The 17498-nt window shown below is 46.3% G+C and overlaps 1 protein-coding gene across 1 annotated transcript; it reads right to left on the reverse strand.

Annotated features, from left to right (window-relative positions):
* Window positions 1-3680: 3680 nt before the first annotated feature.
* Window positions 3681-17087, reverse strand: LOC310807422 (poly [ADP-ribose] polymerase tankyrase-1-like). The gene is made up of 28 exons (XM_083673911.1): window positions 16614-17087; window positions 15783-16007; window positions 15560-15655; window positions 15414-15450; window positions 15154-15229; window positions 13467-13487; window positions 11955-12049; window positions 11707-11773; window positions 11405-11591; window positions 11050-11171; window positions 10770-10861; window positions 10556-10634; window positions 10211-10382; window positions 9875-9954; window positions 9418-9563; window positions 8997-9162; window positions 8547-8766; window positions 8189-8298; window positions 7793-7981; window positions 7353-7590; window positions 6983-7065; window positions 6707-6827; window positions 6492-6589; window positions 6167-6241; window positions 5911-6016; window positions 5548-5734; window positions 5198-5354; window positions 3681-4779 (listed from the first exon to the last, which is right to left on the reverse strand). Exons 1-28 carry the CDS (start codon window positions 17077-17079, stop codon window positions 4693-4695), a joined length of 3798 nt encoding a protein of 1265 aa, XP_083530037.1. The 5' UTR covers window positions 17080-17087; the 3' UTR covers window positions 3681-4692.
* Window positions 17088-17498: the final 411 nt, after the last annotated feature.

The following is a 17498-nucleotide window of genomic DNA, read 5'->3' on the forward strand; positions in this document are numbered from 1 at the left end:
CTTCTGTGCATCCTGCGGGCTGACACCCTGCACAGGAGTGATGTAGAGGTTGATCTGTGGTGGAAGAGGGGGGGAACTCTGCACTGGCACTGGTTTAACATTGGGTTCTGGAGGGGGTTGTGAGACCTGAATTGGAGGAGGGGGTTGTAGGACTTTTTGTCCTTTGTCGGGAGTATGAGTCTTTTTCATCTCATTCAGCAGGAGATTGAGGTCCTGATCCTATAAAACAAACATAGTCTATTCAACTGACACACGCAATGATATTCAAGTGCTGTAGACATATTAGACTATTTATGTTCATTACACCCTTGAACATTTCCAACACTCTCAAGTTTTGTTTCCAACCAGACATTTAATGTACAAAGTCAAGGTCATAATGTTGTAACATGATTGCTGGAACTGTTTCTGTATTAAACCATATTACCTCCTCATCACTGGAAGACCGTGTCCCTCCTTCATGGCTCTCATCAACCTATAATAGAGGAGATATTTAACATAACTATGCAGACTATGCAGCACAAGGACTGTATGCATTTGTTAAAAATTATTTCAAGAGTTTTCAGCTTCAGTTACTTACTGGAGCAGTATGACATACGACAAGAAGACCCAGCATCACCCATATTATTTTCATCCTTGCAGCCACGGAGATCTGTCAAATGTATTTAAAAATAATGAAAAAACAAACAAATAGACTTAAAAGACAAATCCATTTTGATAAGAAACATGCAGTAGTAGTAAAAATGAACATTATCTTACCAAACATAAAGTGAATGTGAATCTATCAAATGCTCAATGGGAGACTCTCTGTAACTTTGAGGCTGAATTTCCTATACTTACATAGACTTATATTCATATAAATACTTCTCTGTCTGTTCAATTGTCCAATCAGAACACTTTATAGCCACACTTCAGACAACATTGTGAGAAAACCACATATTAGCCGTGTGTAGTGTAATTTATTAACTGTAATCAACATGTTGTGCAAAACATATATTATCATATCTGCACCTTAGAGTGAAACCATTCCTTTTATCTTAATTGCATGACTCAAGGGTTCCATTTCAACACTACATGAAGGTTTGTGGTTTGCAGTACAGTGGTGTAGAGATACTTAAACTGTGTCTGGAAAATTAATTGCTTTACAAACCTTCCTCATAAAAGCTCACATGCATGACAATGTTTCTAGATGGAAAACACTGGGTTTGAATGGATGGGGTCTATGGATGGACATAAAATGTGTTCACAGCTTACCTGAGAAATCACCTGAGGTCCCACTTTATTACCCACAGTCATTCTTTGTGCAGACAAGTAGGCCTACTCTCACCAAACAAAGTTTTCTTAGCCATGTAATCAATTCGAATCAATTGTTGGAATGTAGTAATTTCCAACCAGCGACCGATTTCTGGCCTTTCTAACCACTAGGCTACCTGCTGCCCATTGATCTGATGTCATGTCAGCTCAACCTTTCACTTTGAGAGTGACAGATATATGGTTTATCATGATTACAACATTCTGGTTGCTTTAGAGGGAGGCTTAGATAGGTTCTCATTTAATGGATAGTAAACAAACTTCGGTTGACACTTCTTACACCAAGAGACCAATGTGGGGAACAGTTTCACTTGTGGTAAATTCCTTCTTTCTGAGACAGTTATTTGTCATGATATGAATCTGGGAATTTGATATGCCACCTCAAGTCAACAAGCAAAATAAACAATTAAGAGTTGCAAAATGTGAACACAACATTATTATGTGGTTGGAAGAAGTGGTATCCTCTGATTGGCTGAAATGGCCATAAACACAATTATTTAAAACAGGTAAAGTGTATATATTGGGTTTATTCCAAATGGAACTCTTTAGGAGTCTGGAAGGGATAGTCCGAAGGCAAAGGTAAATATCATGTTATTTGACTATTAGGATTTCTGCATTTTCTCTATGGCATGTCGACATTGTCAGCAACTGTACACATGCGTGAATGTGAATAGAACCTGAGAACACTTGCTCTTTAGCCAGTGCCACCTCTATCAAATAATACCATAGGTCTGCATTCTTGTAGTAACAATTTGTGAAATAATCATAGTTTAACTGTTTCTAAAAGGTGAGTGTCCAGCATGAAGACCTTCATCTCAATGCTTGGTTCTTTAATGCTGGCAGCTCTGGCAGCTCCTGTAAGTGAAAATACACATGGCCTTTTCACTGTCTATAATATTCATCATCTGTATACCTGTTTCCTTTAAAACCCTTAATGTCTTTGTTATTCAGGTGGATCAAACCCATGATGAGAGGAAGATCGCATCTTTGACTAATGAGGTACAGTAGCAGTGTGTTATTTGATTTTTTTTTTTTCTCAGACATGTATTTGAAGGAGGACGGTATTAGAATTTTAGAAAATGTTTTTAATTGCATCATATTGAGCTTACCTTCTCAAACCCCATTCACGACCAGGATCTAGGTGCCATACTATCCCAGGTGGGTCAGCGGAATGGAACCTTTGGAACCCAAACCAGCCTATCCCCTGAGCCTCTGACAGACAACTCTCTACAGCCTGGACCGCTCATGCTCAAAAACGGTCTCCCAGAAAAGGTCTCATTTAGATTATATCCTGATCCCAAATATCCTAAGTTCCCCACATACCCCATCTCCTCCTCCAATTTCCCAAAATCTATCCCCTCCTATTTCCCAAAATCTATCTCTTCCTCCAATTTCCCAAAATCTATCGTCTCTTATTTCCAAAAATCTATCTCCTCCCCCTATTTCCAGAAATCTATCTCCTCCCCCTATTTCCAGAAATCGATCTCCTCCCCCTATTTCCAAAACCCTATGTACTCCTCCTATTCCCGATACCCTATGTATATTGGGGTCCAACCTCCTATTATAGTCTTACATCGGCCAGACATAAAGCCTACTCCAAAGCCTGCAGATTGTACTACAAAGTCTACCGTAAGGCGTACTCAAAGGCCAAGGCGTACTCCAAGGCCAAGACGTACTCCAAGGCCAAGGCGTACTCCAAGGCCAAGGCGTACTCCAAGGCCAAGACGTACTCCAAGGCCAAGGCGTACTCCAAGGCCAAGGCGTACTCCAAGGCCAAGACGTACTCCAAGGCCAAGGCGTACTCCAAGGCCAAGGCGTACTCCAAGGCCTACTGCAAGGCCTACTCCACAGCCTACTGCAAGGCCTACTGCAAGACCTACTGCAAGGCCTATTGCAAGGCCTCCTGCAAAGCCTACTGCAAGACCTACTGCAAGGCCTCCTCCTGGTTAGAACAACTGTATGTTCTACAGCATCCAAAGTGGCTTCTAGCTTTGTTTCAGTCATTTGTGATTCATTCAAGTCATTCTTTTATTTATATTTTAGCTGCAATCATTTCAGTAGGGGAATGTGCTACAAAATCATACTCCATTTGGGCTGGGTGTCACTATTGTCTTATTGTGCCTTCTAATGTGTTGCAATCATATAGCCCTACTTTGTCTTTCATATTTAGCTTGAGGAATGCTTCTATACTCATTCTAAGAGTGTGCAACTACATAGTTACCTGTACTACTTCAACATGTTCCACCTTGTACAGTTTAGGAACATTAAAGATGTTTAGCTTTATAAACAGCATATCATGTATTATGTACGACTATATCTAACAACCGTAAAGAGAAATTGTAGTAAAAGTGTCAATAAAGAGACTGATGCTCTTACGTGGACGACGTTTATTCAAAAAGTAGAGAGAATCAAGAAGGCCAGAAAGTAATTTTGACTTCATTTACAATACAACTCAAATGACATTGTTAAACATCAACAGTTATACACATCCATTTACACAACCTGTACATAAACATTTTTTCCCATAACATTTGCAATTAATTTCAAATAACTTAAATATTTTCTAGTTAAAAGTGCAAATCCTTACACATGGGACGGCCATGAATAAGACCATGGCAATCTGGGTTGTGGAGTTCACATATTTTCTTGTGCAACTTACAATAGAATGTTTGAGTAGATGATTGTTCTCTTCCCATTTCCCTGATGTTCTGTTCCAATTGGAATATGCCCCAAACAAAAACAGCAGAACACAAAACCCCAAAAAATCTAGTGTTCAGCAGTAATTTAAATTGTTTAAAAAAGAAAAGAATTACAGTATATCAATACTGTTAAATAATCCATTTAGTAGTGTTATTGGTATCATTATCATGTTCAAATGTCATACGCCATTCGATGACTTTACGGTGTGTAGGATGGGGCCAGTATTACAGAGGTTATAGACTTTGGTTGGGAACAACAGGGTGAAGAGAGGTGATCCTCCAAGTCAAGGCATGATGAGGTGAGAACAATACCGGTTACAATTATGACACTGCAGGGCAGAACTCAGTCTACTACTCAACGCCCTCGCCATGGGGGGGGGGGTAGTGGAAACCCACACACGCTATTGGGCCACACATGCGTCCATACATGCAGCCAATTCAAAAAGGAAACAGACAGACTGTCACCACGAGTAGGAGATAATATACAGTATATTTCATATGTTTTGACCAGTCACCGTTAATTCTACTGGACCAAATAATGGAACCCGGTGATGAGAAATAAAAAGGATTTAGGTGGTACGACAAAAAGGAAAACAATAATTAAAAGCAACACCAAGAAGCCCTGGTCTGGTGTAGGGTCGGAGCTGCGTTCAGTAACTGTGTTTGTGGTTCTTCTGGTGCAGGACTAGGACTTCTGCTCTGCTCCTGCAGCAGACTGGGCTGTGCTCTCCGGCTTAAGGATCTGATAGGTGATGAGATACTCTGGAAAGGCCTGCAAACACATGAGGTAGAGAAGACATTGTAGAGAGCAAATATTAACTTGACTATTGCCCATGAATTTGATTAAATTGAACAATTACAACAATTTCACTTTTATCAAACTATCTGACATGTGCCCAATTTTAGATTAATAGACTACTAGCCCCTATTCCTAGGCACTTTGTGTAGCGCTCAAAAGGTTGGACAGATACAAATATGGTAACAGCCCCACCTTGTGGTGGCATGACAGCGTACACCCTTTCAAACATATTCAATCCTTTAAAATCAACACAAGTGCCTCGGTAGGGCTGGACTCTGGGGGGTTGACTTGGAATTGGGAGATTATTGTCAGATTGACTATGGGTTTAACGACGTCTCCATCTTGACTAATGACTACATGTCTTCTCATTGGGTCGTCTGTGGACGCTCACCTGCTCCCCTCTGTAGATGACGTACTCTGCGTAGGCCAGGCCGTTAACGCTGGGCCTACCAATCACAGAGTGGTGCCCCGGAGGAGCGTGGGCCATCTTCATAGCACTGAACTGGAGGAAGGACTTCCCCAGCGTCACCCGGCAGAACAGCATTTGCCTGTACGCACAGGAAACAGGGACAAGGTGTCATATGTTGTTGCACAACACAACGGGAACAAGACATTCCTTTATTCCTGACTTATTCAATGGGGGCTTTTCTATTCACAAGCGAGTTACGACGCCATATTTGCACCCCAAACTCTCGGGCCTTTGGAGAGATCACTTCACTGTACGACAGATCCACGTCTCACCTGTGGCACAGGTAACAGGAGCGGTCTTTGTGAGTGGGGCAGCCGGTGCCTCCCCCGATGCCGTACACATACTGGTTGCTCTTGGAGGAGTTCTCTGCAAAGTAGATGCCCGCTCCGAACATCCCTCCGATGTAGGCGTGGCGCTCGTCAAAGCCTTTGTGTATGATGGCATTTATGAACGGAGAACCTAAAGGTACACGAGAGCAGCCATGTCAAGAACGACACACAGCGTCAATTGCAATCATTCTAAATAGTGAAAAATGGCGACAAAACCTTTCACCGTTGGTAATGGTCAGTTAGACATTACCCCAAAATGGAAGGACAAAAACAAGCAAACGAGGCAGTCATATGAAGTGTGGTTACCATGGAAGAGCATGCGTTCATTGTGGTGGTTGTGGTTCTCATCTGAGATCTCCTTCTGGCGATGTGTGTATCGCTCCCTCAGCTTCTTATTGACAATCTTCTGGATCTGCATGGACAGACAATTGATCCCCGAGGGGAAATGAAGGCGTTAGAGCAGCTCACATCACAAACAACAAAATAAAGTGACAATAAAGTGACAATAAATGTAGACAGAGAGAGTCATATGGACGGTGTTGTATTGTTAGTTTGAGCTCACCTTGATGATGTTGTATCTGCTGAACACCCCTCCTGCGTTGCCTCCATCTCGGTGCTCTCTGATGGTGCTCTGCATCTGAAGGAAACACACACACACACACGTCTCAGTGTCGCAGGATTACATGACATCATGGCATACTTTACTGATTGAGTGACAGGAGCTACTAGTCGGGCGGGTCCGTTTTTTCCCCAGACACAGATTAAGCCTAGCAATAGACTAAATCACACTTTCAATGGAGATTCTCTATGACAGTTATGTTTATGTTTTATTTATGTCAAGATCCCGTGTTTTAAGCGAAGCTGAGAACACAGTACGATGAACCCACCTCCTCTTCCACGGATTGGCACTCCTTGTCATCGGGGGCTAGGTCGATGAGGACCGTGCCCTGGTTGGCACAGTGGAATGTCAGGTAAGGATTGGCACCTGAGAGAAAACATCGCTCCTGTTACACACCTATACTGTGAGTGTTTTGAGGGTAAAGATAATGAAAACCTATGCCATGATAGATCCTCAGAGACTTGTATGGAGGTGTGTCCTGACCTTGTCCCCCCCCCAGCAGCCTCTCCACGCCCTTGATGAGCTTGTGGCGGTGGCCGTAGGCGTTGATCCCAATCTCCTTCAGCTCCTCGTGGCCCATGTCCGCCAGCACGTCCAGAGAGATCTGGCACAGCAACGCATGGTGAGTACACTGTGGCAGGCAGCAGGCAGGCCTGCTTCATGTTTACTTGACAACAGTTCCCCCAAGAGGAGAAAACATAGATGACGTGACACCTCTGACTGGTGGGATAGGAGTTGGAAACAATATAGTGGCCTCACCTGCTCCCTCTCAAAGATGTCCCTCAGGTGCTCCAGACCCAAGCTCTTCAGGAACTGACTGATGTTCATATCCAGCATCGCCACTGGAACAACATTGCAAGCACAAATTAGGAAACCATTTCTCCCCCCTCTGCTGAATACTTAGACACTGATCTAAAACATTGAGTAGAAAGAAGTTGTTTTAGAAGTTTGAAGACTTGAGATAGTGGGTAGCTGTTGAAGATCGTAGTCGTCGTCGGAGGAGGAGAGACCTTTGACAGGCTAGAAACCCAAACCCTGATCTGACCTGTGCGGCTCCTTAACTCATCCTCTCCCTACTTCCTTAATGGACTTGTAGAAACCCAGACCCTGCCTCCGTGTTGCTACTTACGTTCTCCCTCCTTTCTGTCGGAGCCTGTGGCCCCGTCGGCCACCCCCGAGGTCCCGGTGGCGCCTAGCTCGTTGAGGGGCCCGGCCAGGTTGTCGATGCTGCTGGCTGCAGACAGACAGGAGGGGGTGGAGGCCGGGGAGATGACTGAGGCGCTCACCACCGTGGCCTGGGGCTTGAAACAGCTGGGGAGGGCGTCGGGGGGCATGGCGTCCATCAGCAGGGCGCGGATGTCATCAGCCTGAGGGGGGGCAAGGGAAGAGACATCCAGAGTAGTAGAGTTAGTTCGAGGATGACAAGTGATTTGAGGGAGGGGGGGGGGTCCAAATCTCGGACTGAAGTTAAAAGCATATGGATGGAAATAAATAAACAACAGCAATCGTTAAGTTTGAGGGCACTGCCAACTGATGCATAAGTAGCAGTCCCAAGTCCAGGAGCGGTACCGTGGCCAGGTCCAGTGCCGTCTGCCCCTCCTGGTTCTTCATGGTGGGGTCGGCTCCGTGGGCCAGCAGCAGGGCACACAGCTGGGTACGGCCCTTCTGAGCCGCCTCGTGGAGGGGAGTGAAGGCCCACTTGTCTGTGGCATTGACACACGTGTTGTACTTGATCAGGAGGGCTGCGATGTCCACGTGCTGGAGGAGAGAAGGATATCAGTGACGAGAGCTACGCCGTCATCGGCCTCTAGCTATGAAACATTCAATTTACCGACCACGGTTACTTTAGGGCTTTATAACTTTTTCTGCCCGAGTGTAGGAGTTTGTCTCCTTGTAAGCGTAGCCTTGTATTGTACAGCGGCCAGTGGTCTTTGATGAGGCATGTGGCGGTACAGGATGACTCACTCCGTAGGAGGCAGCGTTGTGCAGCGGGATGAGTCCTCCTTTGTCCTGAGCGTTGACGTCCGCCCCGTGTTCCAGGAGATATTCCGCCACCTCCAGGTTGTTGTAGCCGGCTGGGGCGGAGGAGAGCAAGAATCACACACACAATCAACTCACAAACATCTTCCGGCCAAACGTCAAAGACCCAAAGTATTAGGGAAAAAAAGTCGGACAAAAGTCATGCTTGCATGTCATACACTTATGTGAGCAGTCCATTGAATTGTCATTGTAATTGAGAATTCGACTACGTTTGGTCTAATGAACCCGGGTCTGGTCGAGCAGAAGCAGCCGGTTGAGGGCTTAGGGGACGGGCTCCCAGTACCTGCGAGGTGCAGCGGGGTAGAGTTGCGTCCCTGTGTGTCCCTACAGTTGATGTTCTCGGGGCTGCAGAGTTTCTGGACACGGGCCAGGCAGCCCTTCTTGGCGGCGTCCAGCAGGGCGGCGTCTCCCCTCAGCAGGTCCTGGATGTCCGTGTCTCCGTCCTTCACCATGTCCAGGGGCATGTTCCCATCCCGGTTCTTCTTGGTGGGGTCCGCTCCGTGCTGGACAGGACGACAACAGAGGAATGCGTGTGTCAGGAACATTATCATATGAATGCTTTGAGCTATACCTCTATGAAAATTGTTTCCCCCGTACAAAGTGAATACCATCATCGTCATCATAAACACTTTCCTGTTTGACATAACAAATTTAGCGTGTAGCCTTGTGTCAGAGAGACAGTTGGGTTTTTTTTCCACAAGAGGAGAGATGCGGAGAGCAGAGAAGGCTTTACTTTGAGCAGCAGTTTGCAGATCTCGTATTTGCCCTTGGCGGCAGCCTCGTGCAGCGGTGTGAACTTCCACAGGTCGGCCACGTTCACCGACGCCCCGTGTCGCACCAGGAGCTCTGCCACCTCGTAGTGGCCGTACGAGCAGGCGTTGTGGAGGGGGACCAGGCCGCTGTGTGGCAAACAAAACAAAACAATGTGAAGACCCCCCCCGAGTTTGAGATGGATTCGATGCAAAACCAAAGCCCCCCCCCCCCCCCTTTTTTTTTTTTGTCCCGACGGATCTCGCTCAACGTGCCGATGACGAAGACAGCAGCCCTAGTCGGAGACTACGGTAACCGTCGGTCCGACAGAAAAGTGATTAGTCCTGTCAAAGACGAGAGCAAGCACAGAGACAGGGCGGGGCTGTGGTGAACCAGGAACGTACCCCTTGTCTTTGGCGTGCACGTCGGCTCCGTGATGTAACAGGTACTCCACCACAGCCACGCGGTTGTAGCCTGCGGCGAAGTGGAGAGGGGTGGAGTGGCGACCCTCCAGGTCACGGCAGTTCACATTCTGAGGCGTGCACAGTTGCTGCAACACACACACACACACACACACACACACACACACACACACACACACACACACACACACACACACACACACACACACACACACACACACACACACACACACACACACACACACACACACACACACACACACACACACACACACACACGACAGAAAGCTTAAAGGCACAATCTGGGATGTGTTAGGTGCTATTCAATGGAAACTTAAGAATGAGTGAGAATCGAGATCGTCGATACATAGATCATCACTGATGCGTGCATTATGATTGCATTCAAGACCCAGAGACTCTAGGAAGCCAATCAGCTTACCTGCACAGTGTCCAAATCCCCAGCTTTTGCAGCTTCAAGGAAACGGTAGTCGACATCAGAGTTGCGAGTCGGGACATTTTCTGGAGGGGAGGGGGAAAAATAGCCAAGGGCAACAACAACACGGCATTACTTTCACCGTAACACACACCAAGACTTTCAGAGAGCACAGCTGTGTGAGCATAATCAATACTTAAATGTACTGAAATGTATGCACTCACTGCAATGTAAGTCGCTTTGGATAAAAGTGTCATCTAAATGGCATATATATATATATATATATTATATATATTATCCCCACTAACCCACCCACCGACCCACGGCCACAGCCCCCTGTACCATTGAGGATCTGCTGCACTGCCTCGTTGCCCATCTGGGAGGCTGTGAAGCCCTGCAGGGAGATGATGGAGGGATCGGCCCCGTAGCTTAGCAGCAGTCTGCAGGTCTGGATGTGACCGGCCATGGCTGCTCTGTGGAGGGCCGTCTGCCCCAGAGTGTCCACCACGTTCACCTGCACTCAACAGAAGACCACCGAAAACCAAGAGCTTAGACATCCCGTTGGACTCGAGTCAAAGTGAAACGTACAGCGTTGGGGGGAAAAAGGAAAAACATTTGCGTGCGACGGTCGTCAAAGAGATGTCGGACTTCGACGGAACCGTTGCGATCGTGTCACGGTGGACGTACCTTGGCCCCATGTTTCTGCAGCACCTCCAGGATGTCGTTGTGAGCCCTCTCGGCCGCGACATGCAGGGCAGTCATGAAGCTAGAGAGAGAGACAGAAAGAGAGAGAGAGAGAGAGAGAGAGAGAGAGACAGAGACAGAGATACTGTTATGAGACACTCACTGGAGCAGATTTAACACAATAGCGGTCTGTCTCGAGGCGTTCTAGGAGTCTTACTCTTTGTTCTTCTCGTTGATGTTGGCCCCTTTACGGAGCAGCAGCTCCGTCACCTGCTTCCGTTTGGGGTGCGGGGAGGCGACGGCGCAGTGCTGGAAACAAGACCACAAAACAGCTCCGTGAATCACTGTTTATCAAACCCCGATACATAACAGTAGACATACACGCAAGTCTTTTGGCTCAAACTCCTGAAACGTTCCTCAAGAGCTTTCCAAACGAGTAGGTATCGAGCGTTACATAAAGCGTCACAAAGTGTTAGCGTCGGGGAGCCGGGTCTCACCAGCGCCGTCTCGTTGGTCTGCGGGTGTTTGAAGCTGATGATTTCCAGAGCCAGGGTCTTCTTCACCTTCGCCGTGTCTGCCTCACGAGCGGCCTGGAGCAGGGAGTGACCTTTGAACTCGTCTAGAAAGAGAAGGCAAAAAGGGAGAAGAAACTACAATGAGCATTGAGCACTGAGAAATTCTCGTTGGTGTGCGAGTTGCCTCATGTCTGTCGTTTGCGAGTGAGCAATAGTGAACAGTGCATTTATTTCTTCGACATGGATCATGAGTGTTTCTGCGTGTCTGTGTGTGTATACAGTGTGTGTGTGTGTGTGTGTGTGGGGGGGGGGGGTTCTGGTCTCCAGCTCTACTTACAGGTGAGCCTCTCTTTGAGCTCTGGGGTGGGGGCCATGTCCACAGCGCTCTTGCTGTGGCAGTTGAGCAGGGTGGGGTCAGCGCCGTGACTGAGCAGCAGGGAGCACACCTCCACGCGGTTCTTCGAGGCAGCCTCGTGCAAAGGGGTGAACTGCCACAGGTCCATGGCGTTCACACACGCTCCATGCTACAACAAAGTCACAAAAGTGACAACATTTGAAACAATATATATATTTTATATATATATTATATATTGCAGAGCAATGGGTGACGTGACGTGTCAACGGGGGGGGCGGCCCTACCTTGAGGAGAAGCTCTGTGACTTCAAAATGGCCGTAGGAGCAGGCGTTGTGAAGGGGGACCAGGCCACTGTAGATGAGATCAAGTCATTGTGTTTAGCGTGTGCATTCGCCGTCGATTCCCAAAGTTCTCTCTTCTACTCGTCAGTACGGTATGTGGTTGAGACTTACACGACTGTGTGTGAATGTGTGAGAAAGAGAGAGAGAGAGACCCCCCCCCCCCCCCACCCCCACCATCCCCCTCACCCTACCCTTTGTCCTTTGCGTGGACGTCTGCTCCGTGCTGCAGGAGAAGCTGAACGATGCGGACGCGGTTGTAGCCGGCGGCCAGGTGCAGAGGGGTGGACTGCAAGAGAGGACAAGTCATTCGATGCAGAGCTGACACTGCACCTCGGTACATACACTGCCTTCAGGGAGGCAGGCAGAGAGAGGCAGCGAGAGAGAGAGAGAGAGAGACAGACACAGAGACAGACGGACTGGCTGATTATGCTCAGAAGCGCGGATTACTGCAAGCTCAAAATGGTTCTAGTACAACCTATGCACTATCAACCTTAACCACCACCATTCCTGTGTTAGGTCTGATTGAATTGATCGTCAGATTGTCTACCTCAGAGCCTCACGTCTACTTTTTAGGTCAAATAGTTCCTTAAAAAAACAAAAGTTAAGACATGTTGGAGGAAGAGAGAAAGAACTGACTTCCAACAATATACTGAAAGGTTGACGATAAATCAAACACACTGGTAAGGCCTATGCGTCAATAACTCGGTGAGATGTAACTGCCTCAACTACACTCCTTCTTTCAAAATAAATGACACAAAAGATGCTGGTTTCCAAAAGCCTGGCTAAGAATGCGTTCTACTGTATGAAAGACTGTGTTTGCGTATGCCTGTACAGGCCATTTCAAATCTCACGGCGCCCATTTCAGCCAAACAAAACAAAATGTTAGTGAAAGCATAGCTGTGGAATAGATTACGACTCTCCAGTCTTGAGTCGACAGCAGCTTCAGTTTAGCGCTCACATACAAAAAAGGGGAAGACACAGTTGGTTGCATGCACAGGTATCAAGACAAAAGACGACCACGGCAAAACTCGGGTTGAGGACAGTTGTATCGTTCGGAGAGGACAGAGTAAAAAAGTGAACCAAATCAGGAGAGCACCATTCAGTGTGAGATAAAAAAAAAAGAAAAAAAAAAAGGGCAATCACAAAGATACAAACACAAAAAGGAATGAGTGACAGCACAGCACTTACAATTGAGCTAAGGATTGATTTCTGTTTGGCTTTACTGAGGTGTAATGACCCATTCAGATTAGAAGTGAGAAGTGGACACAAATCACACACACACACACACACACACACACACTGATTGACAAAATGCAGATACAGGCTACCAGACATGCACATGTGATCGTCAAAAAAGAGCAGACAACATTGATTGAAGAGCGAGTGACTGAACTCGGAGGAGGTGGGTGAGTGTGAAGCAGTTAGAGAGGGGGTGCGGGGGGGGGGGGGGGCATTCTGACAAGCAGACAATGTGGATTTTTTTTTTTGCTTTTCTTTTTTTTGCTTTCCAAATCCAATGGGAGGGTTATTGCCTCAGCACCGACCCACCCCCCCCCCCCACCCCCCGACCCACCCACACAATGAAAATGACCAGTGCACCCAGGTCCATTATATGCGTGTGAGAGCCATCATATTGGAAAAAAAATAAAAAAAATAATCACAACAGTGCATCAATCAGGTGGCTGTTAACAAAAGAAACTTACCAGCATTTTTTGGGATGTTGACTGATCGACAATGTCGCCAGAGTCACACAGAAAACAAAACGAAACATAAAATTACAAAATGATACCATCGTCGTTTCACAGCAAGAGAGGACAATTCTATCACCTTGTAGTTAATAAAGAGATAAATACACTGCAGTAACCCATCCCAGTATATATTGTCTGAATTCAAAGTGACACTAGGGCACAGTGAGTACACAGTTAAGGGAAAATGTGACTTTTTCTTTCACCGACGCTCCATAGTATTTTCAGGGCAAGACACATCTCTGTTGATGCCCCAAGGGAAAGACCCAGTGCCTTGTACTGGTCACCGAGGTGCAGGGAGTGTGTTGGTGTCAGCACAGTGTTCCGCAGAGTCTTGACAAATGGCTCAGGTTCTCATATGAACCCAAACATGACCCAACAAAACAAAGGACGGAGGAGGAAACAGCCCTAACGATGAGAATGAAGTAAAAAGAGAATTTCCTAAATGTCATTTAGGTATATACGGTAATGTGTGAAAAAACCCTCGCAGCTAAATAATAACAGAGAATAATCAGTAAGACTTAAATACGCCCACAGAGAAAATTAAGGAGACACATAAATATTGCTAATCCTTGCCAATCCTATGAATTATTAATATGAAAATTAGATTACGGTTCCTTGTCAACGGAGAAATAGACGCTTTTTAATTATGACTTTCTCCTTCATGGCACAAGGGGTGAAAACGGAGTAAATAAAACTGAAGCCAAACAGAACGAAGGGGAAAACAACAACAACAACAACAACGACACAAACAAAACAAATGATCCAAAGCTAGTCCAAATTTACCTATGCAAAGTAGAGCTTTGTGACATTTCAAGGAGACACTCACAGAATGTAATTGTCTAATGATAATGCCATGGGTAAAAGAGAGCTCTGGAAAGCCCAAATCCCCTCTGATGTACTCAACCCATCAACAACTACAAACAAAGCAAAGCTTCAAATCAATCCAAAACAACCACCCTATCTCCACAAAACCCTCAGGACATTTTATGATGAAAGTCAATGTGTCACCTCCAACCTAATATGGAATGTCTGAAACATATAGACTAAATGAGAGAAAAATCATAATAATGAATGTCCAGACATTACGTATGAATTCCTGAGGGAAAACCTAAAACTGTTTGGTTTAGGAAACGGTTGCTCATATGTTTCCAAATAAACGGTGAAATTACTAGGCAAGGTTACATACAGAGAATGGTTGGAAAGGGTAAGGTTAAAGGTAAGTGTACCCCATGTACAAAGGTATGGGTGACAAACGACAGGATCTTAAAGTTTTAGACAGATGGGCAAGATTTATGAACGCCAAGTTGATAGAGGCATAACTCACTATATGGCTACATACATTTACTCAAATCTAAGCCTCCCCTGCCTAAATCCTTTTCCAATTCAATAACATAAAGCCTCTTCATATTGCGCTACATAATGTAATCCTGCTAAAATTAGATGGTGTTTTTAAATACTGAAAACAACAGCGACCTTGTGACTTTTCTTTTAATATGATGACAACACATATTCTCCCAGGACTTCTCTGACTTACTTGTCACGTAACGCAATTGTTTAGTGTACAAGTGAAGTCATTTGCAACAACCATATATACAGCATAGACATGTGGTGTTTCTATGTTTGTGACTGGCATACGGCTTACCTTGCGGCCATCGCTTGCATGGCAGTTGACATTTAATGGAGTCAGCAGTGCCATCAGTTTCTCTTCATTCCCACTCCTGAAGCATTTCACAAACATCATAAAAGAGCAGAGCAAAGGAGAGAAGAGCCAGTCTGTATTAGAGTGGTGGCTACCAGCTGTGTCTGCGACAGAGACTATATGGTTCGAAAACTGACTCTTTGACTCAACTGAAACCAAACAATGACCAGAACACAGCTAGCTACGAGTACACCAGGACTCACCTTGCTGCTTCCAGGAGTTCGTCCTTCTTGTACTCACCTGAGTGGACACAAATGACGAGCAGGTTAGAATCAGACAGAGGTGTGAGACCGAGGTTCAGAGATGCCATGAGTCAAGAGATGGTAAAACAGGACTGGTTGACACTCACCGGTCAGGACAGCCTTGGCAGAGGGGTCAGCCAGGTCCAGGGCAGACTTGCCATCAGTATTGCGAATATTGGGATCCGCTCCATGTTGGAGCAACACTGTGATGGAAGCACAGGCAATTTGATTCAATTAAATCAGTCCTGTTCAAACTTCAACATAACACTATTTCTCATGGGGGTCCATATACAGGCGAGGCACAACATGGACCATTTCAGCGACCCTTACCGATGCACACGTCGATCTTGCCCTTGATGGCTGCCTCGTGCAGGGGTGTGTAGTTCCAGTTGTCGCGTGCGTTGGGGTCTGCACCTTGGCACAGGAGGAGACTGACCACTTCTGCGTGGCCAAAGGAGCAGGCGTTGTGCAAGGGGATCAGCCCACCATCATCTCTGGCATGAACGTTGGCTCCTGTCTGTAAGAGGTGTTCAACCACATCCTTTCTGCCAAAACCTGATAGGGAGAGGGAGAGTCACTGCATGGTTAGTACTAGGTTCATACCGAATGAGGATGGGGCCTTTGTACATTATTTAAAAAAAAAAACGTTATTCATATAGATAACTTACTTCGGTATCAGTCCACAACGCACAGGCAATTGATTGCACTCAAGTCGAAATTTGCAACTTCGTTTCAAGGTTTAACTTTAACCCAGACATATAAACATACTCTGCTTAGGAGTAGAACACCAACTCCACTTGTTATACGTGTACAATTGCCTTTAAACATATCAACTACCGCTAATATTTTCACCCAACATTTTTTGAGAAAAGGCGAAATTGGAGTTTCCTCCAAAATAAAGACAGGGTGATGGATCTCAATAAGAAATACAGTAGGTAGCTATTATTGATTTATTCACTTCCAAGTGGGCCTGCGCAAGCGACTAGGCTCGCTAGACGGTCAACGTCAAATACTGTGTGAAATATCCCTGGTCCCATCATGAGGGACCAAAATGGCAGTGGTGGACCTGCACGACGGGCGAAAAACCGTCAGCTGCTTTTCGAGCTAACACGTTGACAACAACCCCCCCCCCCCCCCCCCCAAAAAAAAAAAAATGCTAACCTGCAGCGAAATGAAGAGGGGTAGATTTTCGCCCGGCCATGTCCTTCGCATTCACATTCACCGTGTCGACTAGTCTCTTCACCCGAGACACATCTCCATTCCGACAGGCCTCGAACAGCTCCCTAAAAGCTCCGCCGATCCCGCTGCCGCTGTCACCGGGGCTTGTGCCTCCCGACCCGGGGCTCGAGATGCTGCTACTCCCCCCGCCGGGGGTGGTTGTAGCAGAGCTCGTCGCGCTACTCCCACCCAGGGCCGAGGCCGGGGCTGGAAGATCAGGGGAGGCCGAAGATATCTCCATACCTCCGCTGCATTCACGCTCGCCGTCCGGAGGCACGACGGTCGCCGTAACAAGAGCCATTGACGGTGGAGATCCCGGAGGACTAGCCGAAAGAGTGGTGTTTCGTGGCGGAGACTGCAGGGTGCCCTGCTGCTGTTGTTGTTGCGAGGAGCGACGAGACACCGCCATTTTCGCAGCTCTCTGGCAACAATAACAGCCCAATTACATTTCCTGTCAAAGTCACCTATGCTTCCGGTTATGCAATGACAGCTTGATCTTGTTCTCTTTTTTGCAATCAATTATTATTGTGATTCGTACAATACTGTATTTATGTAAAAACACATAAACAAAATATTGTTTATGGGAGACTGTCGTAGCTAACTATAGCCTGCCTTGTATATGTATGTGCTGCTATTTACTAGTAATGGCACCCACTTTCCCTTTCACAACATTCAATGTTTGGATTCACTACAAAGCCCGACTCCTTTTCGGTCGATTTCTGGTTACTTTACGATTTTAATGATTAGACACTGGGCAGAGACATTTGCCCTAGTCTTATATGGATAAATGTATGCAGGAATGATGTCGAATGGCATAGTACAGCACTG

The sequence above is a fragment of the Argentina silus genome (assembly GCF_951799395.1).
Source record: "Argentina silus genome assembly, chromosome: 7".
Taxonomy (NCBI): Eukaryota; Metazoa; Chordata; class Actinopteri; order Argentiniformes; family Argentinidae; genus Argentina; species Argentina silus.

Coding starts and splice junctions, on each gene's coding strand:
- LOC310807422 (XM_083673911.1), bottom strand. CDS start 17,079: ATGGCGGTGTCTCGTCGCTCCTCGCAACAACAACAGCAGCAGGGCACC. Junction 13,488..15,153: donor ATGCAAGCGATGGCCGCAAG/GTAAGCCGTATG, acceptor ATTGTCGATCAG/TCAACATCCCAAAAAATGCT. Junction 8,299..8,546: donor TACCCCGCTGCACCTCGCAG/GTACTGGGAGCC, acceptor CCTCCGCCCCAG/CCGGCTACAACAACCTGGAG.